The 27,305-nt window shown below is 34.5% G+C and overlaps 1 protein-coding gene across 2 annotated transcripts in view; it reads right to left on the bottom strand.

The window, feature by feature from the left end:
* Window positions 1-27,305, bottom strand: part of CATSPERE (catsper channel auxiliary subunit epsilon) — a 173,246-nt gene that overhangs the window by 125,301 nt on the left and 20,640 nt on the right. Inside the window, exons 3-5 of one of the 2 annotated variants that reach the window (XM_027612349.1) lie at window positions 16,003-16,076; window positions 15,633-15,702; window positions 12,982-13,052 (exon numbers count right to left, since the gene is read on the bottom strand). In XM_027612349.1, the coding sequence (XP_027468150.1) occupies window positions 12,982-13,052; window positions 15,633-15,702; window positions 16,003-16,076 (215 nt within the window). The remainder of the gene's footprint in view (window positions 1-12,981; window positions 13,053-15,632; window positions 15,703-16,002; window positions 16,077-27,305) is intronic. The other variant, XM_027612351.1, reaches the window with a different exon arrangement.

Genomic DNA, 27,305 nt, shown 5'->3' with positions numbered 1-27,305 from the left:
AGAAATTGAAGAGGACACAAACAAATGGAAAGAGAGTCCATGTTCATGGATTGGGAGAATCAATATTGTTAAAATGTCCATACTACCCAAAGCAATCTACAGATTTAATGCAATCACTATCAAAATACCAACAGCATTTTCCACAGAACCAGAGCAAATAATCCTAAAATTTGTATGGAACCACAAAAGACCCCAAACAGTCAAAGCGATCTTGATATAGAACAACAAAGGTGGAGGTATCACAATTTCAGATTTCAAGATATCCTACAGAGTGGTAGTAATCAAAACAGTATGGTATAGACACAAAAATAGACACAAAGAGCAATAGAACAGAATAGACATCCTAGAAATAAATCCATACTTTTATGTTCAATTAATCTATGACAAAAGATACTAAAATATACAATGCAGAAAGGACAGTCTTTTCAATAAACAGTGCTGGGGAAACTGGACAGCTACATATAGAAGAATGAAACCAGACCACTGTCTTATACCATGCACAAAAATAAACTCAAAATGGATTAAAGACCTAAATGTGAGACCTGAAACTATAAAACTCTAGAAGAAAACACAGGCAGTAATTTCTTATCATCAGTAGAAACATTTTCCTAGATATGTCTCCTTAGTTGGGGGAAACAAAAGCAAAATTAAACTATTGAGATTACATCAAAGTAAAAAGCTTTGACACAGCAAAGGAAACCATCAACAAAATAAGAAGGCAACTTACTGAATAAGAGAAGATATCTGCAATGTATATATCCAGTAACAGGTTAATATCCAAAATACACAAAGAACTTACACAACTCAACACCATAAAAACTGAAATAATCCAGTTAAAAAATGAGCAGAGGACCCAAGTAGATATTTTTCCAAAGAAGACATATGGATGGCCAATGGAGACATGAAAAGATGTTCAACATCATTAATCATCAGGAAAATTCGAATCAAAACCAAGTGAGATATTGCCTCACATCTGTCAGAATGGCTAGAATAAAAAACACAACAAATAATAATAAGTGTTAGGATGTGGAGGAAAAGGAACTGTCATGCACTGTTGATGGGAATGCAAATTGGTGCAGCCCTTCTGAGATAAAGAAATTAACAAAAAAATTAAACATAGAATTACCACATCATCCAGTAATTCTACTGCTGGGTATTTACCCAAAGAAAAGGAAATCATTAATTTGAAAAGATATATGCACCTATATGTTTATTGCAGCATTATTTACAATAGTCAAAATATGGAAGCAACCCAAATGTCCATCTATAGATATGGTATATATATAACAGATTAGTACTCAGCTATAAAAATGAGATAAAATCTTGCCATTTGCAACAACATGGGTGGACACAGAGAGTATAATGCTAAGATAAATAAGTCAGTCAGAGAAAGAAAATTATCATATGATTTCATTACATGTGCTCTTTAAGAAACAGACAAACAAGCAAAGAAAAAAAAAAGAGACAAAAACCAGACTCTTAAATATAGAGAACAAACTGATGGTTGCCAGAGGGAGGGGCTAGCACTGCGAATGTATAGAATTATTGAATCATTATAGTGTACACCTGAAGCTATTATAACACTGTATCTTAATAATATTTGAATAAAAAAATAAACATAAAAATACACTAAAAATTTTAAAGAGATGTAAACAGTGACAGAAAAACATAAAATATGGGGTGGGGAAATAAAATCATAGAGTTTTGAATGTGATAGAAGGTAAGCTGCTATCAGCCACAAATAGACAGATGTTTCAAGTAAGCCAAAGGGAAACCACAGCGAAAAGAAAACAAAACAAAACCCAGCTATCATAGGTACACACAAGATAAAGAGAAGGGAATCAAAGTATACCATTGTGGAAAATCATCAATTTACAAAGGGACAGGGAGAGAGGAAGAAAAGAGCAGAAGAATACAAAACAGCAGGGAAATGATTAATAAAATGGAATTGGTAAGTCCTTACCTAACAATAATCACTTTTAATGTAAATGGATTAAATTCTCCAATCAAAGGTATAGAATGGCTGCATTTATAAAAAATAAGACCCCATTATATGCTGCTTATAAAAGACTCACTTCAGCTTCAAGGACATATATAGGTTCAAAGTGAAGGGATAGAAAAAGACGGCTCATGCAAGTGGAAACCAGAATAGAGTGGGGTAGCTATATTTACATCAGACAAAATAGATTATAAGTTAAAAAGTTTAATAAGAGACAAAGAAAGTAATTATGTAATAATAAAGAAGCCAATTCCTCAAGAGGATATAACAGTTGTAAATATGTATACTCCCAACATCAGAGCACCATACATAAGCAAATACTAACAGATCTGAAGGGAGCAATACACAATAATATAATAATAGTAGGGGACCTTCAGTACTCCATTTTCAACAATGGATAGATCATCTAGATAGATAATCAATAAGGGAAAGTTGGCCTTGAACCATAGTTTAGACCAAATGGACCTAACAGACCTAAACAGAATATTCCATCCAACAGCAACGGAATACACACTCTTCTTGAGCACACATGGAACATTCCCCAGGATAGATCAAATGTTAGGTTAAAAAAAATAAGTCTTAGAAAATTTTGAAATATTGAAATCATACCATATATCTTTTATGACCACAATAGTAAAACTAGATCAGTAACAGGAGGAAAACTGGAAAATTCACAAATATGTGGACATTAAAAACACAGTGAACAACCAATGAATCAAAGATGAAATCAAAAGGAAATTCAAAAAATATCTTGAAACAAATGAAAAAGAAAACACAATCTAACAAACTTATGGGATGCAAAAAAATAGTTCAAGAAGAGGCATTTAGAGTGGTAAATACCCACACTAAGGAAAAAGAAAGATCTAAAGTAATCAACCTAAGTTTGTACTTCAAGGAACTAGAAAAAGAAGAAAAAGCTAAGCCCAAAGTTAGCAGAAAAATGGAAATAACAAAGATCAGAGCAGAAATAAATGGAGACCAGAAAAACAACAGAAAAGATCAACAAAACTAAGAATTGTTTTTTGAAAAGATAAACAAAATTGGTGAAACTTTAACTAAATTAAGGAAAAAGAATACTCAAACTACTAAAATCAGAAATGAAAGTGTAGACATTACTACAAATTCTACAGAAAAGCAGATGACCATAAGAGACTACTATGAACAATTATAGACCAATATACTTCACAATCTAGAAGAAAGAAAGAAATTACTAAAAAGATATCATCTACCAAGACTAAATCAGGAGGAAGTAAAACATCTGACAGACTAATAATGAGTCGGGGATTGAATCAGTAAGAACAAATCTTTCATCAAAGAAAAGCCCAGGAATAGATGGCTTCACTAGTAAATTCTATCAAATATTTCAAGAAGAATGAATGACAATCCTTCAAACTCTTCCAAAAAACTGAAGAGGAGGAAACTCCAAAACTCATTTCATAAGGCCAGCATTACCCTGATATGAATCAGAAAATGACACTACAAGAAATGATGATGAATAGATGCGAAAATTCTCAACAACATACTAGTAAACTGAATTCAACAGCATATTGAAAGGATCATACATGATGATCAAATGAAATGTATTTCTGGATGAAAGGATGGTTCAGCATATACAGATCAATAAATGTGATACACCACATTAATAGAATGAAAGATAAAATCATATGATCATTTCAAAACATGCAGAAAAACATTTGACAAAATACAACATCCTTTCTTAATAAAAACTCTCAACAAATTGGGTATAGAGAGAACATAACTCAACATAATAATGGTGATATATGCAAGCCCATAGCTAACATAATAGTCAATGGTGAAAGGTTGAAAATTTTCCTCTAAGATCAAGAACAAGACTAGAGTTCCCACTCTCACCACTCCTATTCAACACAGTATAGGAAATCTTAACCAGAGCAATCAGGCAAGAAAAAGAAATAAAAGGCATCCAAATCAGAAAGGGAGAAGGTAAATTGTCTCTGCTTGCTGATATGATCTTATATATAGAAAATCCTAAAGACTCCACCAAGAAACTGTTAAAAATAATCAAGTTTAGTAAAGTTGAAGCATATGAAATCAACATGCAGAAATAAGTTGTGTTTCTATACACTAACAATAAACAATCTGAAAAAGGGGAAGAAAACAATTCCATTTACAATAGCATCAAAAACAATAAAATACTTAGTAACAAGTTTAACCAAGGAAGTGAAAGATCTATACACCAAAAACTATGACATTGATAAAAAGAAATTGAAGATGACCCAAATAAATGGAAATATATCCCATGTTCATGGATCAGGAGAGTTAATATCACAGTATTCATACTACCCAAAACCTATAGATTCAATAAAATCCCTATCAAATTTCCCACAGAAACAGAAGAAACAATTCTAAAATGTGTATGGAGCCACCGAAGACCCCAAATAGCCAATATTCACAAAACATATATATGACATAGGACTTGTATAAAGAAATACTACAAATTAATGGTCAAAGGACAAACAACCCAATCAAAAACTAGGTAAAAGACTTGAACATGTAATTTGCAAAAGGTCATTTGGGAGTGGTCAATAAGCTCATGAAAAATACTCAACATCATTAGTCATCAAGGAAATGCAAATATAAACAACAATGACTGGGCCTTCATCAAGATAAAAACCTTCTGCACAGGGGCGCCTGGGTGGCTCAGATGGTTAAGCGTCTGCCTTCAGCTCAGGTCATGATCTCAGGGTCCTGGGATCGAGCCCCACATCAGGCTCCCTGCTTGGCGGGGAGCCTGCTTCTCCCTCTCCCTCTACTGTTCCCCCTACTTGTGCTCTCTCGCTCTCTCTGTCAAATAAATAAATAAAATCTTAAAAAAAAAATCTTTTGCACAGTGAAGGAAACAATCAACAAAACTGAAAGACAACCTATGGAAAGGGAGAAGATATTTGCAAATGACATATCTGATAAAGGGTTAGTATCCAAAATCTATAAAGAACTTATGAAACTCAACACCTCAAAATAAATAATCCAGTTAAGAAATGGGCAGAAGATATGAACATTTTTCCAAGGAAGACCTACAGATGGCTAACAGACACATGAAAAGACACTCAACATCACTTATCATCAAGGAAATACAAATCAAAATCACGATGAGATATACCTCACACCTGTCAGAATGGCTAAAACTAACAACACAGGAAACAACAGAAGTTGATAAAGATGGGTAGAAAGGGGAACACTCATACACTGTGGGTGGAAATGCAAACTGGTGCAGCCACTGTGGAAAACAGTATGGAGATTCCTCAAAAAGTTAAAAACAGAACTATCCCATGACCCGGAAATTGCATTACTAGGTATTTATCCAAAGAACACAAAAATACAGATTTGAAGGGGCACATGCACCCTGATGTTTATAGCAGCATTATCAACAATAGCCGAACTATGTTAAGAGTCCAAATGTCCATCAACTGATGAATGGATAAAGAAGATGTGGTATACACACACACACACACACACACACACACACACACACACACACACACGCAATGGAATATTACTCACCCATCAAAAAGAGTGAAATCTTGCCATTTGTGACACTGTGGATAGAGCTACAGTGCATTATGCTAAGTGAAACAGGTCAGTCAGAGAAAGACAAATACCATATGATTTCACTCATATGTAGAATTTAAGAAACAAAGTAGATGAACATGGGGAAGGAAAAAAAAAGGAAGCAAACCATAAAAGACTCAACTACAGAGAACAAACTAAGGGTTGCTGGAGGAGAGATGGGTGGAGGATGCGCTAAATGGGTGATGGGTGTTAAGGAGATTGTTGTTGTAATGAGCATTGGGTATTATATGTTAAATAATGAATCACTAAATTCTACACCTGAAACCAATTTTACCATATACATTAACTAACTAGAATTTAAATTAAAAACTGAATTAAAAAAAAGACATACCACTTAATTGCCATTGTAATGAAAACACCAAATATTGGTAGAAATATGGAGCAATTGGAATGCTTATACATTGCTGGTAAGTAATTGCTTTGGAAAGTGATTTGACTCTTTCTTACAAAGTTTAATATTTGCCTATCCCATGATCCAGAAATTCTACCCCTGAAAAAGAAATGAAAATCTACATCTGCAAAAAGACTTGTACAAAAGTGTACACAGGAGCTCTATTCATAAAAGCCCCAAACTGGATAAAACCCAAATATGGAACAACAAAGAAGAATGGATAAACAAATTGAGGTGTTATTATATAATAATACTATTTAAAAATAAAAAGGAACAAACCACCGAAACCTACAACAACATGGATTTGTCTCAGTAGTCTTATACTGAAGATAAGAAGCCAGATACAGTGCTGCCTGGGTGGCTCAGTCAGTTAAGAATCTGTCTGTTGGTTTCCTCTCAGGTCATGATCTCCCAGTGGTGAGATCAAGTCCCGTGTCAGGCTCTGAGCCAAGCTGAGCATGGAGCTTGCTCAGGATTCTCTCTCTCTCCTCTCTTTCCCCTCCTCCCTCTCTCTGTTCCTCCCCCCTCTCCCTGTCCCTCCCCCTGCTCATGGGCATGTGCTCTCTCTCTCTCTCTCTCAAAAAAAAAAAAATTAAAATTAAAAAAAGAAGCCAGATACAGAAGAGTACATACATTATAATTACATTTATATAAAATTCAAGAATGGGAAAGCTAAGCTATAGTGATATAAATCAGAACAGTGGCTGCCTGTAGGGGTAAAGAGATTGTAAAAGCAAACTTTCTGAGAAGGCTGAAATATTCTATATATTGTTTTATATGATGATTGTATGGTATATGTAGTTGTCTATCCCAATCACAAATCATAGTACTATAACTTCACAAATCATAGTAATTTAGCAATTTTTTAGCAAATGTGGAATATCTCAAAAGCAACCACATGGGGAAGAAAAGATAATCTACAAAGGAAATGTAACCATCCTGATGATTAATAATATGAGATGAACAAAGTAGAAAAATGTCTTCATAATCTGAGAGAAAATAACTGTGAAACTAGAATTATTTACCCACCAAAACTCTCTTTCAGGAATAAAATTTAATAAAAACATTTTATGACAAACAAAAGCTGAGTATTTACCATTGACGGTAGTCACTACAGTCACTACAGTCACTACAGTTACCTCACTAGTTGAAATACTAAATGAAGTATTTCAGGCAGAAGTAAACTCAGAGAGCATTGAGACATCTCTTATGTCTCTGAGACATAAGAGAAATTCTTGTATAAAGGTAAAATACAGTAATAATAATGTCAAATTTGAGAGTATAAAAATAAACTAGAACTAAAATACTGAATACAAAGGCATACAAGTTGAAAGAGGTATATCAAATTAAAGTATTCTAAAGATTCTTGCATTGTTTGAGAGAAGAATAAGTTAAATTTAGACTCAATACACGTTAAAATTACTGGAGTATCATGTAAGATAGACATACAGTTCATAATTTCTAAATAAGTATGAAGGAAATTTGAATCAGGAAAAAAAAGAAAGCCAAGAAAAAAGGAGAAAGGAACTGACTGTAATGAAAATATTGACGAAGGCATGGTCAGGATTAAAACATTCTAAAGACGTAAAGGGTTTTAAGCAGGTAAATGGAAAGCACATTTATTGCTACCACAGTTATAAATTTAAATACTTAAGTAATCACAGTAAAGATAAATGCACTAAACCAATTAAAAGATCGTTGTACTAGGAAACAGCAAATCCAGTTTCACAGCATTCATAAATGAAACTCTTAAAATGTAAGTTTATAGAGAACTTGAAAATCAATGAATAAAGACCCATGAATAAAACAAAGCAGAACATAAGGAAAAAAAAATTAAAAAAGATTACAAGTAAGAAGCAACATCACTACAAATAAAGTTTCAATTCTTTAAAAAGGCTCAATAATTCTGAAGTTACATATACCTAAAAGATAACCTCAAAATATAAAACAAAAACGTAGTTACCTACAAGGAACAATAACACATCTACCATCCTACTGGGACATCTGAGCAGAACCCTCTCATTAATTGATAGATCAAGCTGACAATGAGTCAAATAAGTATGCAGAAGATCTGAACAGTTCACATAACAAACCTGAATACAATTGTGAATACAATACTTGACCCAACAAGGAAAATATATTTTCTTTAGGTTCACATGGGACATTTATAAAAACTGATTAAATGCTAGACCAAAAATTAGACTCTGGCACTTCCCTGATCAAAATACAATTAGGTTATAAATAAAAAACAATAATTAGAAACACTCATGTGCTTGTAAATTGAAAAATGCATTTCTAAACAAGTCATTGGTCAAACAAATTGTAGCAGGGATTAGAAAATTATTTCTGAGCAAATGAAAAATGAAAAATCACAATTAGGAGGTATTTGCAATACTTGAAGCAGTTACAAAGGTGCTTAGAAGAAAATTGATTGCCTTAAACATACACATTCAGAAAAAAGCCTCAAGGCTAATGGACTAAATAGCCAATTTAAGTTTTAGAAAAACAAACTCAAAGAAGGAAATAATGGAAGTATGAGCTGAGAGAGAAAAGCTCAACAAAGCCAAAAGATGGTTCTTTTGACTAGTCTAAAAGACTAATAAAATAGAAATACCACAAGGACATGGAAACAAAGGAAGATACAAATAAAATTATTAGAAATGTTAAAACAGAAGTGTAACTACAACTACCTCAGAGACCAAAATATATAGGAGGATAGTAATTTTTGATATTAAAGTTGATGATAAATTGCTAACTGAAGACATGGATAAATTTCTAGAAAAATACTACTTACAAAAATGGATTTTGCAATAATTAGAATTCCAAAATAGCATTATGACCATTAAAAAGTTGAATTAACACTTAGGAAATCCTTCTACACACACACACACACACACACACACACACACACACACAATCTAGATTCAAGTAAACTTCCATGTAAATTTCCATTGAATACTCAAAGAACATATGTATTTCAATCTCACACAAAGTCTCTAGGAATGGAAAAGAATGACTATTCCTAACTTATGTTGTGAGTCTACCACAGTCTTGATAGCAAATGTGGAAAATGATAGTACAATGAGAGTAAAACCACAGGCTAACTTCACTTATGAGTATTTACACCAAAAAAATCTGAACAGAAAATTAACAAACAAAATCCATCAATGTATATGAAATAATTCATCAAGACAAAGTTGGCTTATTCTAGAAACACAAGGTAAGTTTAATGTATGAATATTAATAACTATTTTTCATCATTAACATAGTAAAACAGGAAAACCATATGAGCTTTTAAGTGCAAACAGAAAAAAACTCTGAATAAATTTCAGCACTGATTCCTAAGAAAAATTCACCACTAACTTAGAATAAAAGGGAAGTTCCTTACCTGGGTAAACGTTAATTCATAATCTACAACAAATATTCTGCAAAATAGTGAAACAATGAGAGCCTCCCTTTTAAGATCAGGAATACGGTAAGGAAGCCTGTTTTCACCCTTTTAGCTGTGCAGTAAGAATACTGAATATTCTAGCCATGCAGTAAGAATGAATGAAAGAAAAGGCATGGTTATTGGAAAGGGATAAACCAAACCACCATTATTTGCAGGTGATATGATTTGTAAAAATTCCAAGAGAATATATAAATAAATTATTAGAATTAATATAAGTATTTAGCAAGGTTGCTGAATACAAAAATCAATATTCAAAAGTAAATTGTGTTCTATACAATAGGAAGTTCTGGTTAGAAAATGCAACTTTAAAAAATTGAGTGTATAGCAACAAAATTATAAAGCATCTCGGAATAAGTCTAATGAAAATGTCCAGGCATTTACATGAAAAATTATAAAATTTTATTGGCAGACATGTAAAAAGACCTAAATAAATGGAAGATTATACATTATTCTTGAATTGAAAGACTCTCCAATTGATTTAAATATTTAGACAATTATAAAAATCCCTACTAGAGTTTTTGTGGAATTTGGCAAACCAATTCTAAAAATTCATAGGCAGTTAAAATGGGCCCAATACATAGCTAAGAGACTCCTGAAGAAGGTCAAGAGTTGGGGTCAGAGTCCAGGTGCACTGCGCCTTATCAAGATTTGCAAAATTAAATCATAGTAATAAAGATAATGTAGTATTGATTTAAGTAGACAAATAGATCAGCTGAACAGAATAGCCTGATGGGAAGAAACCTGCATACACGGAAAACTGATCTACGACAAAGTAGGCATTATTGGTAAATACATTATTCAATAATTAGGTCTGATAAAATTAATTATTCATGTCAAAAACATAAAACTGGATCTCTATCTCAAAGCATATGCAAAAACTAATTCCAGATGGATTAAGAACTTTAAGAAAACAACATAGGAGGCTATTTTTATGAACTCGGAGTAAAAGATTTCTTAAATTGATTTAAAAACTCACAAAACCATTAAGGTAAGAGTTGATAAATTCATCTACAACAGGAAGGATGTAAGTTATCAATAGAGATCATAAGAAGTGAAAAGCTACATAAACTGGGATAGAACTCCTTCAATATACATGTTGAAATGTATAGATAATGTCCTAGTAATTAAAATGTAATGAAATCTTGTAAATTATTATGAACATAAAAATAACTCAAAAATGGGTAAAAATGTTCATTTTACAGAGAGGAAAGAAAAATTCCTCATGAATAACTGAAAATATGCTCAATAGTAATCAGGGAAATGCAAATTAAAAGCACAATGATATAATTTCACATCTACTAGATTGGCAAATTAAAAAGTCAGATTATATTAAGTGTTGGTGAGGATGCAGCACAATGGGAACTTCTATCCACAGCTGGTGGAGGTGTACATTTGAACTATCTTTTCAAAAAGCAATTAGGCATTAACTAGTAAAGTTGAACAAATGCATATCCTACTTCTAGTCAATTCTACTTGGAGTGGTATGTCCCACTAGGAGTGGTATGTCCCACTAGGAGTGGTACGTCCTAAGCAGTAATGTATATACAATGTCTATAGGATCTTGTTAAAATGCACATAATGATTTAGGAGCTTGGGAATGAGGCCCCAGATTCTGCATTTCTAAGTAGCAGATTTTAGGGTACCTATAATGTTCTATTTCTTGACTTGTGTGATGAATACCTGGATATTAGTTTCATCTTATTCTTTAAATGGTATTTTTACAGGTAACAGATTGTGAACATTTTTACCACCTATGTAACAGAAAAACACTTAGCTCCCACTGAGTTCTCTCTTTTGGGCTAACCTGTCCCCCTGGATAGTGCTTCTTCTGATTTTGCTTTCATTATCCATAACCAGATCAGGGTAATCTGGAGGCCCATCTCTTTCACCAGGTCTTGGGGCTCAGTATGTATGAGATTGGAAATGTCGGAAACTGTCTATAAATGCTTTTTTGGCAGATTCTCTTCTCTGATGGTCCCCCATGGTCTCTACTTGGGGGAAGCAGAAAATAGCCCATATGGCCGGAGAAGCAGGTTCTATTCTCCCGTTCAGCTGTATCAGGAATTTTTATCCCCACATTTTCCCTTGTCTTTTTCCCAGTTGGTTCAAAATCCACAGGAGAAACCTGGTAATTGGCATTTCTGAAACCCACAACAAGGACAGAAGTCTGCCAGTTTCAGGAGTAGCAGAGACTCAGTCCTTGCTTCTTGGTAAGACTCTGGGAAGGTGGTAATAATTTGGAGAGGAATGCCTAAATATGTACCCCTGGAAGGGCCTGCTAAAATCTAGTTATCAGGACTTCGATCCAAAAAGTGCACAGAAACTGCCAAGCCACCTGACTTTAATGGACCATGTAAACCAAGACAACCATCAGCAAGAACCATGCTTTTTATTGAAGACACGAGTATTCTGATTGGTTCTGCCTGAGTCATGTGTTAATCCTCAACTAATTACTGTGGCCCATGAAATGTGAGGTTGTGAAGTTAGTACCATATCAATCACACGAAATTAATTTCATCACAGAATAGGGGAGGGATGATTCTCCCAAAGGAAGGAAAGTTAAGTAGACAAAAAAAAAAAAAAAAATACGTGTATCATAGTCATCTGGAGAGCAAGGGCCACATAAGACAGTTGTTTGTATCCTATACAGGGCTTAGGATATTGCCTTGACTCTGACAATGAAGAATATTTGGATTCATTGATGCTTTTAACTTGTCAAATAATTTTATAATGCAGTTAATTATCTTCCCTTGTGCCAGTTTTCTCTTTTTAGTTATGTTCATTCACTCTCATGTTAAAATGGGTTTGAGAAACCATCCAAAACAAAGAGTATTCTTTTGGAACAGGATGTATACAATGGAAATCAAAGAGCCCAGTAGTCTGAAAAACCAGAGTCAAATCCCAGTGCTATCTTTTAGTAGCTGTGTATTTTTATCCAAATTATTTAACCTATCCAAGCTCACATTTCCTCATTCATAAAATAAAGATAATAATACTTACATTTGTGCATTTGTTATGAAAATTGAGAGAGATAATTTACATAAAGTCTGAACCTTAGAAGTATAAGTTCAAATAGTGGTTGCTACTGTTATTTTTAATGTTTGTTCCCCAATATTAGTTTGGCATCTTATTTGAGTATATCTTGGTTGGTGAATGAAAAGCTTATATGAAAATAATAATGCAGATAATCCATTTGTGGCTAATTCAAAGTTAAAGTATTTAAATATTTAAATAAAAAATATTTTATTTATTTATTTGAGAGAGAGAGAGCATGAGCAGGGGATAAGAGCAGAGGAGAAGTAGACTCCCCATTGAGCAGGGAGCCCCACGTGGGCCTTGATCCCAGGACTCTGGGATCATGACCTGAGCTGAAGGCAGATGCTCAACTGACAGAGCAATCCAGGTACCCAAAGCTAAATACTCTTAAAGAGCATTAATTGGGGTGTCTGGGTGGCTCAGTCGTTAAATGTCTGCCTTCGGACTTTAAAAAAAAGCATTAGTTATCTTTGTATTCAGTATTACATTACTTACATGACTTTATAATACCACAGGAAACAAATATGGGAACTGTCCACAGACAAATTGCGTTCTTCCTCTGAATCCTGAAAGCAAATGGACAATAAACTATGGTATATAAAGGTAACTTTAAAATAAATACAAATTTGGATATAGTCATAAAAGTCACAGAGGAACTAAATTAATTATCTAAGATCAGAGGAAGTATAATGAACAAATTTCAGAATAGAACTAATGAATATTGTTAGCTACTCCTTGTAATTAAGAATTTAATTTGTAAAAAAAAGAATTTAATTTGTCATGAGTGACAAATTTAGATAGCTTATTATTTCTGTTATATTTGTCTTTTTTTAAGCAGGATTTTTTTAAAAGATCTTATTTATTTATTTGACAGAGAGAGACCCAGTAGGAGAGGAGACACAAGCAGGGGGTGTGGGAGAGGGGGAAGCAGGCTTCCTGCTGAGCAGGGAGCCAGATACCTAGTTTGATCCCAGAACCCTGGGATCATGACTTGAGCCAAAGGCAGACGCCTAACAACTGAGCCACCCAGGCGCCCTTCTGTTATATTTGTCTCTGTGAAATCATGAAACATGTACATATGAGTCTTTGCACCCCATTCCTGCTAATATTTGGTCTTTGACTCTGGTGCCTGATGCAGAGCTCCTACAACTCTTACAATCTGCTGAATGACAGGAGGGTCTGACGTAGAGCCCCTTTTATTCTAATGAGGCGACTCTGGATGGGCTACTGGATGGGATGGTCCCTAGAAAGGCCAAGCCATCATTAGAAGCTTGGAAGCTTTAGGTCAACTTCCCACCCTCTGGAGAGGGGAGAGGGAGTAGAAAATGAGTTGATTAATCATGCCTATGTGTTGAAGCCCCCATAAAAATCAGAGTGCTTCCAGGTTGGTAAACACGTCCACATGCTGGCAGGGTGACACAGTCCAACTCCACAGGGACAGGAACTCTTGTGCTCAGGGCCCTTCCAGACCTTGCCCTAGGTACCTCTTTTCTGGCTGCTCATCTGTATCCTTTATCATATCTTTTATTATTATAACCGGCAAATGTTTTTCCCCGAGTTTTCTGAGCTGTTCTAGCACATTATTGAACCTGAGGAGAAGGTTGTGGGAACCTGGATTTATAGCCAGTCAGTTAGGTGATAAACTGGAACTTGCAATTGTCATGTGAAGTGGGGCAGTCTTGTGGGACTGAGCCCTTAACTTGTGGGATGTGAAGTTACTCCATGTAGAAAATGCCAGAACTCTGAATTGTAGGACACTCTGCTGGTGTCAGAAATAGTCTGTATGGAAACCAAGCCCCCACACCACATCTGGTAATCGAAGTGTTCTCTTTGAGTGTATAAAGGTAAATAGTTTTCCTAGACAGTCTTGCTCACTGAAACACAATTCAGTTAATTTTCTTCTGTAATAGTTCTGAATCAGAGATGATTTTGCTCGCCAGGGGACATTGGAGACATTTTTGGTTGTTGTATCTGAGTGCCTTTGAGTATATTTCAAAAGTTACATGTATATCCTTAAAAGTTGTGAGATCTGATGGCACCATACATAAATGACAAAGATATTCTTATATATGCATGTATTTGTGTGTACATATTTTCTATATAACATTGCACATTTGGGCTTCCAACATACAACAAAAGGAAAAGGAGTAAGCTTTTACTTGCTTAGGAATTTTGTCCATGAACCTGGTAAGTATTCATAAACTCAAAAGCGAAATTCAAATATTTTTCAATCTACAAGTTTTGGAAAAATGAATTAATTAATATTCATCTGGCCTCTCCCACATCACTCTATTTATTTTCTGAAAATAAAGATTATTAATTAAAAAGAAGGCTCAATCCCCAAAATAAAGACAAGATTTGTCACAGGGAGTCTCTCTAGCAGTAGCTTTAGACACACTTGTATGGGAATATCAGCTATGAGGTGCGTGGCTAGTACTTGTTACTCATTAGTAGAGAGCCAATGTTTTTAATGCTTAACTTTTTCTTTTTTTCTTTTTGTAAATGAGAGAGGATTCAACATCCCTCTCATGTATTTGCATTCGCATATGCTCTCTGGAATTGAAGAAAATATAGTAAAAACAAACTTGCTAGAAATGGCTTTTAATCCAAGGAATTGTAATAAAAGTATAAGACATGAGACCCACTCAGTGGGGAGTACTATTATCATTAATGTGGTAAATGGGGCTTTAACATACTTGATGAAAAGGCTAATGTAAAAATCACATATCATTTCATAACTTATTTTTTTAAAGATTTATTTATTTATTTGAGAGAGAAAGCACACAGAGGGAGAGAGTGAGGGAGAAGCAGACTCCGTGCTGAGCAGGGAGCCCAACTCGGGGCTCCATCCCAGGACCCTGGGATCATGACCTGAGCTGAAGACAGATGCCTAACCAACTGAACCACCAAGGTGCCCCTCATTTCATAACTTATAATCTGCTATGAGATATATCTGAAAATTGCCATATTGACAATATTTATATTTATTATTCTTATTTATTTATATTTAACATTTATTTATACTTATTTATAAATTATTCATACTTAACACACTATTTAAAACAGGTTGAAAGTTCAAAATAAGGAATATAAAATGTAATGGAGATAATTATGCAAGGTTTAATAACTTATTAAAATCAACTTACTGGGCCCGTGACAATTGGTCTTATAGTCTGAACACCAGGAGAAAAACAACGCAGTTCTGTCTTGGGTGAGCTAGTATTTAAAAAGAACAGGAAGATAAATAAGCATAGATACATGCAAGATTAATAAAAATCCCCCTACTACTTTTTAAGCCTAAAAACATCAATTGTATGTTAATAAGAAAAATAAAAAATATAGCAATATTTTACTTCTATCCTATTTTCAAAGAGATTTTGTCTTTCTTTTCACATCTATGTGATGGGAAGAAATTTGCATTCAAATGCAGCCCTGAATCTGAATGTCTACACTATATGAATATGTTTTTATGTGTAAATGCACACATTATATTGACATTCACAGCAAAAATCTTACCTTTTATTTTTCACAGAACAAGTTGCTGGCACACTCCACTCAGAAAATAATGTTCCTTCATACTCTAACTTAATCTAAAAAAGAAGGTAAAATAGTTCAAACAGAAAAATCTGCTTCAAAATTTTTATCTCAGTGCTCTGATGTAGGGCTCAAGTTCCTGGGTCCTTACTATCAAAAGAAAAAAATAACTAAAATTTGATTCCTTTAAAATTGTACAAAGAAATGTGAAAAAGGAAAAATAACTTTTCCAAGACACTTCAGATGTCTTCCCCCCCAAAACCATGATTCTTATTTTATTTTACATCAAAAATAATCTGTCAAGTGTCTAGCAGTTGACTGGCACTCCAGTAGATTCTAAGGATAAAGAAAAATTAGTGAGAAAAGGTCCTTCACTTAAAAACAAGTCATGGTAAATTCTGAGGTCCTACTCTGCATATCAGGGGCTCTACCACTGTAACTTCCATCAGTCACGTTTTCCCTATTCCTTATTTTTTTCTGCTTCCACATTCTTTCATTTATAAGTTATTTCCCCTTTTGAAGGATACTAATCCACTTTCTAACATCATCAGTCTTAGTCTCTACATTGGTCCTCTTTTTTTAAGGAGCGTCCAGGCCCAGTGTGGAGCCCGACACGAAGCTTGAACTCACAATCCTGAGATCAAGACCTGAGCTGAGATCAAGAGTCAGGCATTTAACTGACTAAGCCACCCAGGTATCCCTGGTCCTCTTCTTAAGCCAGGGTTGGAACCCAATTTCACCTTTATAGTAACAATTATGTACACAAACATATGTACAAATTTCATGTAGATATACATCTGTAAATACTGCTTCAGTGTTTTTCGTCATAAAATGAGGATTATGATACCAGCTATCTCATAAATTTGAAATTATAGGATTAATGACAGTGTATAAGAAAAAGAGAAAATCACCAGAAGATATAACATAACCCTGAAATATATAAAGCAAAAAAATTTTGAGTATAGTTGACATACAATGTTACAATAGTTTTAGATATACAACATAGTAATTGCACAAGTTTTTATATTATGCCATGTTCACAGGTGTAGCTACCATCTGTGCTGATACATTGCTATTACACTCTCATTGACTATATTCCTTATACTGTGTCTTTTATTCTCCTGACTTAATTCATTTAATAACTGGAAGCCTATATCTCCCACTCCCATTCACCCATTTTATCCAAACCATCACTCTTTTCCTCTGGCAACCATCAGTTTGTTCTCTGTATTTACAGGTCTGATTCTGCTTTTTGTTTATTCATTTGTTGTTGCTGTTGTTGTTTTTTAAGATTCCACTTATGAGTGAAATCATATGGTATTTGTCTTTCTCAGTCTGACTTATTTCACTTAACATACCGTCTCAATCCACCCATGTTGTTTCAAATGGCATGATCTCAGCCTTTGGTATGCCTGTGTAATACTCTGGGGTGTGTGTGTATTTCTTAACCACTCATCTTTTGATAAGCAATCTTCCTTATCCATTGATCTATTGATAGATACTTAGGTTGCTTCTGTATCTTAGCTATTGTCAGTAATGCTGCAATAAACACAGGGGTGCATAATTTTCTTTGGGTAAATACCCAGTAGTGGAATTATTGGATCATATGGTATTTCTATTTTTAACTTTTTTAAGATTCATTTATTTGAGAGAGAGAAAAGAAGAGATAGCTTGAGCAAGGGGAGGGGCAGAGGGAGAGAATCTCAAGCACACTCCATGCTGAGTGCAGAGCTCTATGCGGGGCTCGATCCCACCACCCTGAGATCATGACCTGAGCAGAAACCAAGAGCTGAGCATTTAACTGACTGAGCTACCCAGGTGTCCCTCTATTTTTAATTTTTAAAGTAACCTCCATACTGTTTTCCACAGTGGCTGCAGTTTGCATTCCCACCAACAGTGCACAAAAGTTCCTTTCTCTCCACATCTTCATGAACGCTTGTTATTTATTGTGGTTTTGATTTTAGCCCTTCTGACAGGTGTGTGGTGATATTTTCACTGTGGTTTCAGTTTGCATTTCCCTGATGATTAGTAATGTTGAATATCTTTTTATGTCTCTGTTGGCAATCTGTATGTCTTCTTTGGAAAAATGTCTATTCAGGTCTTCTGCCTATTTTAACTGGATTATTTGGGGGTTTTTCAATGTTGAGTTGTATAAGTTCTTTATGTATTTTGGATATTAACCCTTTATCAGATATGTCACTTGCAAATATCTTCTCCCATTCAGTAGGTTGTCTTTTTGTTCTTTTGATGGTTTTCTTTGCTGTGCAGAGGCTTTTTATTCTGATGTTGTTCCAGTAGTTTGTTTTTGCTTTTGTTCTCCTTGCCTCAGGAGACATATCTAGAAAAATGTTGTGGTGGTCGATGTCAGAGAAATTACTGCCTGTGCACTTTTCTAGGATTTTTATGGTTTCAGGTCTCTCATGTTTAGGTTTTTAATCGATTTTTATTTTATTTTTGTGTATGGTGTAAGAAAGTGGTCCAGTTTCATTCTTTTACATGTTGCTGTCCAGTTTTCCCAATACCATTTATTGAAGAGACTGTCTTTTTTGCATTGGATAGTCTAGCACCCTTTGTTAGATTAATTGACCATATATTCACTGGTTTATTTCTGGGCTTTCTATTCTGTTTCATTGATTTACGTGTCTATTTATGTGCCAGTACCATACTGTTTTGATTACTACAGCTCTGTAGTTTATCTTGAAATTGGGGATTGTAATACCCCCAGCTTTGTTCTTTCTCAACATTGCTTTGGCTATTTGGGGTCTTCTGTGGTTCCATACAAATTTTAGTATTATTTATTCCAATTTTATGAAAAATGCCATTGGTATTTTGATAGGGATTGCATTGAACCTATAGAGTATATAAAGCAAAATTTGATGAAAGTACCAGGAAAAATTTAAAAGCCACAAATATAGTGGTAGATTTTTGACACATTTTTCTCAAACTACAGATAAACCTATAAAATTAGCCAATATAAAATAAAATATATTCTTTTCAATCTCACATAGAACTTTTACCAAAATTGATCATATTTACAAAAGAAGTCTCAGCCAATCTCAAAAAATTATCATCACACATACTATGCCTTTGATATTAATGAAATAAAAGTAGAATTTCTCATAAAGTTAGCCAGAAAAATCTTAAGGTATTTATAATTCTTAAAGAAAAAAAAACCCCAAACTTTACTTCTGAATGATTCATGAAGTAAAGGAGAAATCATGATGAAAGTTACAAAATATTTATAAATAAAGAATAAAAACATTCAATGTTCTTAAAACTTGTAGCATATAGTATAAATAATTCCTAAAATGAAATTTATAGCCTTAAATACACATAGAAGAAATAAGGTAGGTTGAAAGTGAATAAACTTGGTTTTCAGTATAAGATGCTAATAAAATAACAACAGAGAAAACCCAAAAAAGTAAAAGGAAGGATACAAAAAGAGGCATTTACAGAAGAAAACAAATTAAGAAGGGTTAGTGGTGATGTAGTTTTTGAATCTACTTCAGTTTCCTTGTAGGCACAGAGAAGATAATTAGGGTAGTACCAATGAAACAAACAAAACAACACTGGATAATGTCAACAATAAAACTTAGTGACAAAGTATTCCTCAAAATCCCAAAATATAAGTGGGTTGGAACAAGCCAGCTAAAACAACCAGACTCACATGATATCAGCATAAGGCAGCAAAAGAAAGCAAATATGGTAGACCTTAGAAGAGAAGAACATTTAAATCAGTGATAGGTATTCATTGGAAACCATGGCAGGACATTGGGAAGACAGCAACTCTCACCAGAGAGGTTGTTGTACTTTTCAATTTCTAAGTTTAAGTCCAAGAGGTCCATGATAATATTTGAAAGGGCAGGAGAAACTGGGATCTATGAACACCAAAACCAAGGACCTAAAGATAACTTCTAGGGCAAGGATCTGTAATGAAGGGAAAAGAATCCCAACTGAGCTGGAAAAGGACAATAAAGACAAAGGAAACAAAAACTACAGATGAAAGAGAGAAGGAAACAGAATCTGGAGCTCTCAAAAAGTATTAGCCTTATTTTTGGACACTTTACAAAACAAGAGAAGAGGTAACTCTAAAGCCATGAAGTTAGAAAAGTTATTTTGACCCAACCTGCCTTAAAGATCAGGAAAATCAATTTCATGTAAAAAAAAAAAAAAGCAACAGAAAAAGGATCACAGTCTAATTTCACACAGTTGTTATAAGAAAAAGAAAATACAAAGCAGAATAACATCTCTGTAAGAATATACCCAATAAATAAATGAAAGCTACAACTTAATATGAGGTTTAGTCTCACGTATCAACTTGGCTAGATTACAGCACCCAAGTTATTTAATCTGACATAAGTCTTGCTGCGAGGATATTTTATGATGTGGTTTACATCTATATCAGTTGACTTTAAGTAAAAGAGAATACCTTTGATAATGTGGATGGGGCCTCTTCTATCACTTGGAAGCATTCAGAGAAAACTGAGGTTTCCTGGAAAAGAAATTCTGCTTCAAGCTGCAGCATTAACTCTGGCCTGAATTTCCAACCCCTCGGCCTGACTTAAAGATTTCAGAGTCACCTGTTCCCACAATCACATGAGCCAATTTCCTAAAATAAATCTCTTATTATACATATGTATAAATTCTATTGGTTCTGTTTCTCTGTAAGAACACTGGATGATACACCTACTATTTCTAAATGAGGTAAAATAAATAAGAGAATGATAAAAGTTATGAAGAACAATATAAATCAGAATTTGAAACTCATAAGTAAGCTAGAACTTGGGAAAAATGTAGAAACAAAAGTCATTTCAGAAATAAACCAAATTAGAGAAACCACAATTGTGAATAAAAAATAGATAAGGCCTTGAGATTAATAGGTTTTTAAGAATAAAAGAAATAGGGGAGGGGGAATTGGTTAGCCTGGTGATGGGTATTAAGGAGGGCACGTACTGCATGGAGCACTGGGTGTTCTATGAAAACAATGGATCATGGATCATCACATCAAAAATTAATGATGTATTGTATGGTGACTAACACAACATAATAAAATTTTTAAAAAAAAGAATAAAAGAAATAGAAAGCAATTCAAGAGTAAGTGACAAATATAAAAGATAGGAAAAGAAAATTCAATATATGTGTAGTTGGAGATACTGAAGAAGAAAATCAAAGTGTTTGGAACAGAACAATAACATCAACATTAACTGTAATTCAACACTAATATGTGAACTAAAATAATTTGAAACAGCATATTGAAAAGGCACAGCTCAGAACTAGGGAAAACAATAAGAATGATTAAAAAAAAAAAAAAAAGCAACCAGGAGCTATATTAATAAAAGCACTGGGCTTAAAGAGAAACACTTTGGGGATCTTGACTAAAACAACAACAAGAACAACAAAACACATGTTATTCATAAAGGAAAGAAAATCATATTTCCAACAGACTTTTTGGAAACAACACTTTCTGTCAGAGACAACAAAGTTAACAGATATAAAAGGAAATAGAACACAGGGCGCCTGGATGGCTCAGTTGGTTAAGTGTCCAATTCTTGATTTTGGCTTAGGTCATGATCTCAGGGTTGTGAGATTGAGCCCAGCATTGGGCTCTGTGCTCAGCAGGGAATCTGCTTAATATCCCCTCCCTCTGCTCCACCACCCACTCATACTCTCTCTCTCAAATAAATAAATAAATAATCTTTAAAAAAAAGAAATAGAACAGAAGCCAATAATTTTTATATCCAGATACACCAACTTTTAGATATAAAACCTACAGGTAAGCTCTTATGACCACAAAATAATTCAGGAAATATTACTCCTATGAGCCCTTCCTGAGGAATCTACTAGAAGAGCTTCAGATCACCAAAATGACTGCAGAGATGTCAGCATAAATATGATACTAAGTATTACATAAGAATTTTTTTTTTTGGAACTATGTCTGCATGGTGGGTATAAAAGATGGGATATAGTTGCTAATTACTGTAGTCTGACAGTGTATCAGCACATGAGTGGTGGGAGGATTATTTAGCCCAGGTAAAGGTGGCCACATAAGTTTGACTCTCTCCACACATTTCCAAAAAAACACACATATCAACAAATAAAACCCAGAAAGTTGTATGTCATAACATAGCCAGAAGACAAAGCACACTGCAAATTTCAAGAAACCTATAAGTAAAAAATCAACTTTCTTTAGCAGAACTCACTCAAGACCCTTCTTCTGAAAGTCTTCTGGAAAAACTACAGGGAAAAGGCAGGAAATGAAAGGGTAAGACTGAATTAAAATCACCCACAGAGAGAAAAAGCACTCCCTAGGTGCAAAAATATAATAGAAAAAGACTCCTAGAAGACCAGAGCACTGACTATGAGGACAAGAACTAAAGGCATATGAGATTTGAGATGGGACCTTCAGAAAGGTGTCACTTCTTCAGAGAAGATTCAGGAAAGGGAGAAACCCTTTGAAGAGTGAATGGTGTAGGGAAGGAGAATCAAGAGGGGGAGATTTAGAATAGGACAGGTCAAAAAAACCAAACCAAACCAAACAACCAAGGAAATATAACACTCCCAGTAAAAAGTTGTCAATTAAAGAAATTGTACTTTGCTAGAACAAGAGAAGAAAGTTAGGTTTAACTAGGAATCTTTCTTTTTTGGGGGGGGAGAAACAGAGGGAGAGGGAGAGAGAATTTTAAGCAGTCTCCACACCCAGCATGGAGCCCCCAACATGAGGCTCAACATCAGGACCTTGAGATCATGACCTGAGCCAAAATCAAGAATTGGACTGAGCCACCCAAGCACCCCAGGTGAGGATCTTTGAAACGAACTCAAGCGGGCAAACTGTTCATAAAATTCAAAGATATAATCAGATTTAATCTATACAGAGTTGCTATAAAAGAATAGAAAATAAAAATCAAAACATTTCAGTTAATAAAAGTCCCTTCAAAAAATCAAACACAGGGCGCCTGGGTGGCTCAGTCGTTAAGCATCTGCCTTCAGCTCAGGTCAGGATCCCAGAGTCCTGGGATCGAGTCCCACATCGGGCTCCCTGCTCAGTGGGAAGCCTGCTTTTCCCTCTCCCACTTCCCCTGCTTGTGTTCCTGCTCTCACTGTCTCTCTCTGTTGAATAAATAAATAAAGTCTTAAAAAAAAAATCAAACACAGAGGAAAACTGCAAACTAATATCCTAAACTGAATTAAATAACCTCAAACAAGCATTTGGTGATAAGAGAAAGAAAAATCTTGAATTATAAATTCATAAACTAGGTGAATCACTATATTGTACACCTGAAACTAATATAACACTGTATGTTAACTATACCAGAATTAAAACAAAATAAATTCATAAGCTAGGAACAGAAAATGAACCACAAATAGAAATAAGAGTTGATATATAATGTATTATTTGTTTCAGAGGTACAGGTCTGTGGTTCAACAGTCTTACACAATTCACAGCACTCACCATAGCCCATATCCTCCCCAATGTCTATAGTAGGAAGGGAAAAATGAAGGGGGGGAATCGGAGGGGGAGATGAATCATGAGAGACTATGGACTCTGAGAAACAAACTGAGGGTTCTGGAGGGGAGGGCGTAGGGGGATGGGTTAGCCTGGTGATGGGTATTAAAGAGGGCACATACTGAATGGAGCACTGGGTGTTATACGCAAACAATGAATCATGGAACGCTACATCAAAAACTAATGATGTAATGTATGGTGATTAACATAACATAAAAAAAAAGAGTTGACCAAACAAGCACATGAACTATGATGATAAAGGAAATAAAGACTAAATTAAAAGATACTAGTGGGAAATTATATGTGAATAAAAATTGAACAAAAGGAATTGAAGAAAGGCAGAAAAACAACCAAGAAACTATAAGTGGAATAAGTAAAGAAGAAAAAAAGAGAGCAACAGAAAGAAAGTGACTGAAATGGAAGGCAGACAAAATCCAACTCTTGTATAACTGGAGTCCCTGAAGTTGAAAAACAAAATAACAGAACTAATATTAAAATCTGTAACTAAGAAAGCTTTACAGAAAGAAAAAAAGATCTCTCTCTCTCTCTCTCTCTCTCTCTCTATATATATATATATATATATATATATATATATATACATACCAGGTACCTAGAGAGATCACTGGTACCCGGAAAAATAACCTTTAAAAGTCAAATCTGAAACTTATCTGAGAGAACGTTAGACTTTAAAGGTAAAGGAAAGGGGCACCTGAGTGGCTTAGTCGGTTAAGCGTATGCCTTCGGCTCAGGTCATGATCCCAGGGTCCTGGGATCGAGCCCCGCATCGGGCTCCCTGCTCAGCAGAGAGCCTGCTTCTCCATCTCCCACTCTCCCTGCTTGTGTTCCCTCTCTCACTGTGTCTCTCTCTGTCAAATAAACAAATAAAATCTTAAAAAAAAAAACAAAATAAATAAAGGTAAAGGAAAATCCTTAAGCCTCGCAACAAAAACATCAAATAGGATACAAGAACATTGGAATTCTCTAAAGCAATCTATATAGCAAGGTAACAAGGAAGGTAACCAGGAATGAAACAAGGTAACCAAGGAATGAAAGTATGAACCAAAGATTCTATGTCCAGTCAAGCTCTCCTTTAAATATTAAAGTCACAGAAAAAAACGTTCTTTAAAAAGAATTCAAGAGGGCACCTGAGTGGTTCAGTCAGTTAAGCATTGGGCTCTTGATTTCAGCTCAGGTCATGATCTCAGGGTCCTGGGATTGAGCCCCATGTTGGGCTCTGCACTCAGCAGGGAGTCTGCTTGAGGATTCTCTCCTTCTCTGCCCCCCACCACATACTGTCTCTAAAATAAATAAATCTTAAAAAACAAAAAAGAACTCAGGAAATACTGTATCTAGGACCCCTTTCTGAGGAATTTACTAGAGCAAGGACCAGCAAACTATGGCCTGTGTCATCACCTGTTTTTGTAAATAAAGTTTTATGAGAATACAGCCACATTCAGTTTCATTATTTAGTGTCCATGGTTGCTTTCAAGTTACAATGGCAGAGTTAATTATTGTAACAGAGATCATTTGATTTTCAAAGCTTAAATATAGCCATTATAGAAACTTAATCAACAACTGTACTAGGATACAGTACAAACTGGCAAAACTGACAAAACTGGCAAAAGGATTGATGGTGAGCATTAATATATTTGATTGTAGATAAAAGATTAACATGTGAAGATAAAGGTTAAAGGCTAATACATGTTATATATATTCTGACAAATAGAAATAATGCAACTAAAAAATACGTTGGAAGTAGGAAAAGAATAAAGAAAAGGAGAATAAGTTCATTAAGTGTTGACTGGAAAGACTAAAGTGTGGGAGAAAACCTAGGTGACCTTCAGTTCAGCGATGACTTTTTAGATACAACACCAAAGGCATGATCCATGGAAGAAAAATTTTATAAATTGGGCTTCATTAAAATTAAAAAAGTCACTGTTAAGAGAATGAAAAGGGAAACCATAATCTGGGAGAAAATATTTGCAAAACTACTTATATCTGATAAAATCTAGTATCCAAAATATTAAAAAAACTCTTAAAACTCAACAGTAAGAAAAAAAACCAATTTAAAATGGACAAAGGATCCAAACAGGCACCTCACCAAAGAAGATATAGAGATAACAAATCAGCACATAAAAAGTTGCTCAATCTCATATGTCTTTAGGGAACTGCAAATTAAAACTGTGTGTGTGATATAACACCACACACTTATTAGAATGGTGAAAATCCAAAACACTGACAATGCTAAATGATGTGAGGATGTGGAGCATCAGGAACTCTCATTCCACAAAAACCCCTACATTTTTTAGGGTTTGCTACCCAAAGCCCCATAGCTCCCGGCCCCAGGCAAACAACTTTCTTATACATTTGCCTGTTCAGGACATTTCATATTAATAGAATCATACATATTGGTCCTTTATAACTGGCTTCTCCTGCTTAGCATATTTTCAAGGTTCATTCATGTACCAGGCATCAGTCCTTCATTCCCTAATAATTATAATTGTCCATCGTATGGATATACCACATTTCATTTATCCATTCATCAGTTATTGAACTGTTTCGGTTGTTTCCACCTTTGGGCTATTATGAATAATGCTTCATGAATGCTCATGTATGAGGTTTTGTGTGGACATAATGTTTTCATTTCTCTTGGAAATGTACCTAGAAGTGGAATTGGTGGATCATATAGTAACTATATGTTTAATCAATTGAGAAGCTATCAAAGTGTTTTCCAAAGTTGCTATACCATTTGACATTTGACAGCAATGTATCAGGGTTCCAAATTCTCCACATCTTCACTATTACTTGTTATTATCTATCTTTTTGATTCTTGGCATCTAAATGGGTGTGAAGTGGTACCTCATTGTGGTTTTGATTTGGACTTCTCTAATGAGGATGTGTTGATTGGCCATTTGGGTATCTTCTTTGGAAAAATGTCTATTGAGATCCTTTGCCCATTTTTTAAAAAATGGGTTGTCTTTGTATTACTGAATTATAATAGTTCTTTATGTATTCTAGACACATGACTCTTATCATATAAATGATTTGCAAAAATTTTGCAATTCTGTGCATTGTCTTTTCACTTTCTTGCTGGTGTCTTTAGAAGCACTAAATTTCTAAAAATTTGACTATGCCAAATTTATCTTTTTTCTTTTGTTCCTTGTGCTTTTAATGTCACATCTGAGAAACCATTGCCTAATCCAAGGTTATGGAGATTTTCCCCTATGAGTTTTATAGCTTTAGCTCTTATATTTAGGTCTTGGATCTATTTTGAGCTAAATTTTGGATATGGTCTGAGGTTGAGGGTCCACCTTCATTCTTTTCCATGCAGATATACAGTTTTCTCAGCATAATTTGTTGAAAAACTATTCTTTTCCCATTGAGTTTTCTTGGAGTCATTGTCAAAAACCATAAACATAAGGCTTTCTTTTTTGGACTCTTAATTCCATTCCACTGATCTATTTGCATATCCTTCTGCCTGTCTCACACTGTCTCAATTGCTGTAGCTTTGTAGTTAAGTTTTAAAATCAGGAACTGTGAGTCTTCCAGCATTGTTCTTTTTAAAAAAATGTTTTGTCTATTCTTGTTTTTTGGACTTCCATGTGAAATTCTATGTGACTTTCCATATGAAATTACTAAGCTCACTTAGTAGTTTTTTAGTGGATTCATTAGGGCTTTTTATATAGATCATGTCATCTGCAAATAGAGGTAATTTATTTTTTCCTTTTCAATGTAGATGTCTTTATTTCATTTTCTTGTCTAATTGCCATAGCTGGTTTTT

Source organism: Zalophus californianus, chromosome 10, assembly GCF_009762305.2.
Source record: "Zalophus californianus isolate mZalCal1 chromosome 10, mZalCal1.pri.v2, whole genome shotgun sequence".
Classification (NCBI taxonomy): domain Eukaryota; kingdom Metazoa; phylum Chordata; class Mammalia; order Carnivora; family Otariidae; genus Zalophus; species Zalophus californianus.
The sequence above is the reverse complement of the archived record's forward strand: the minus strand, read 5'-3'. Positions and strand labels throughout refer to the sequence as shown.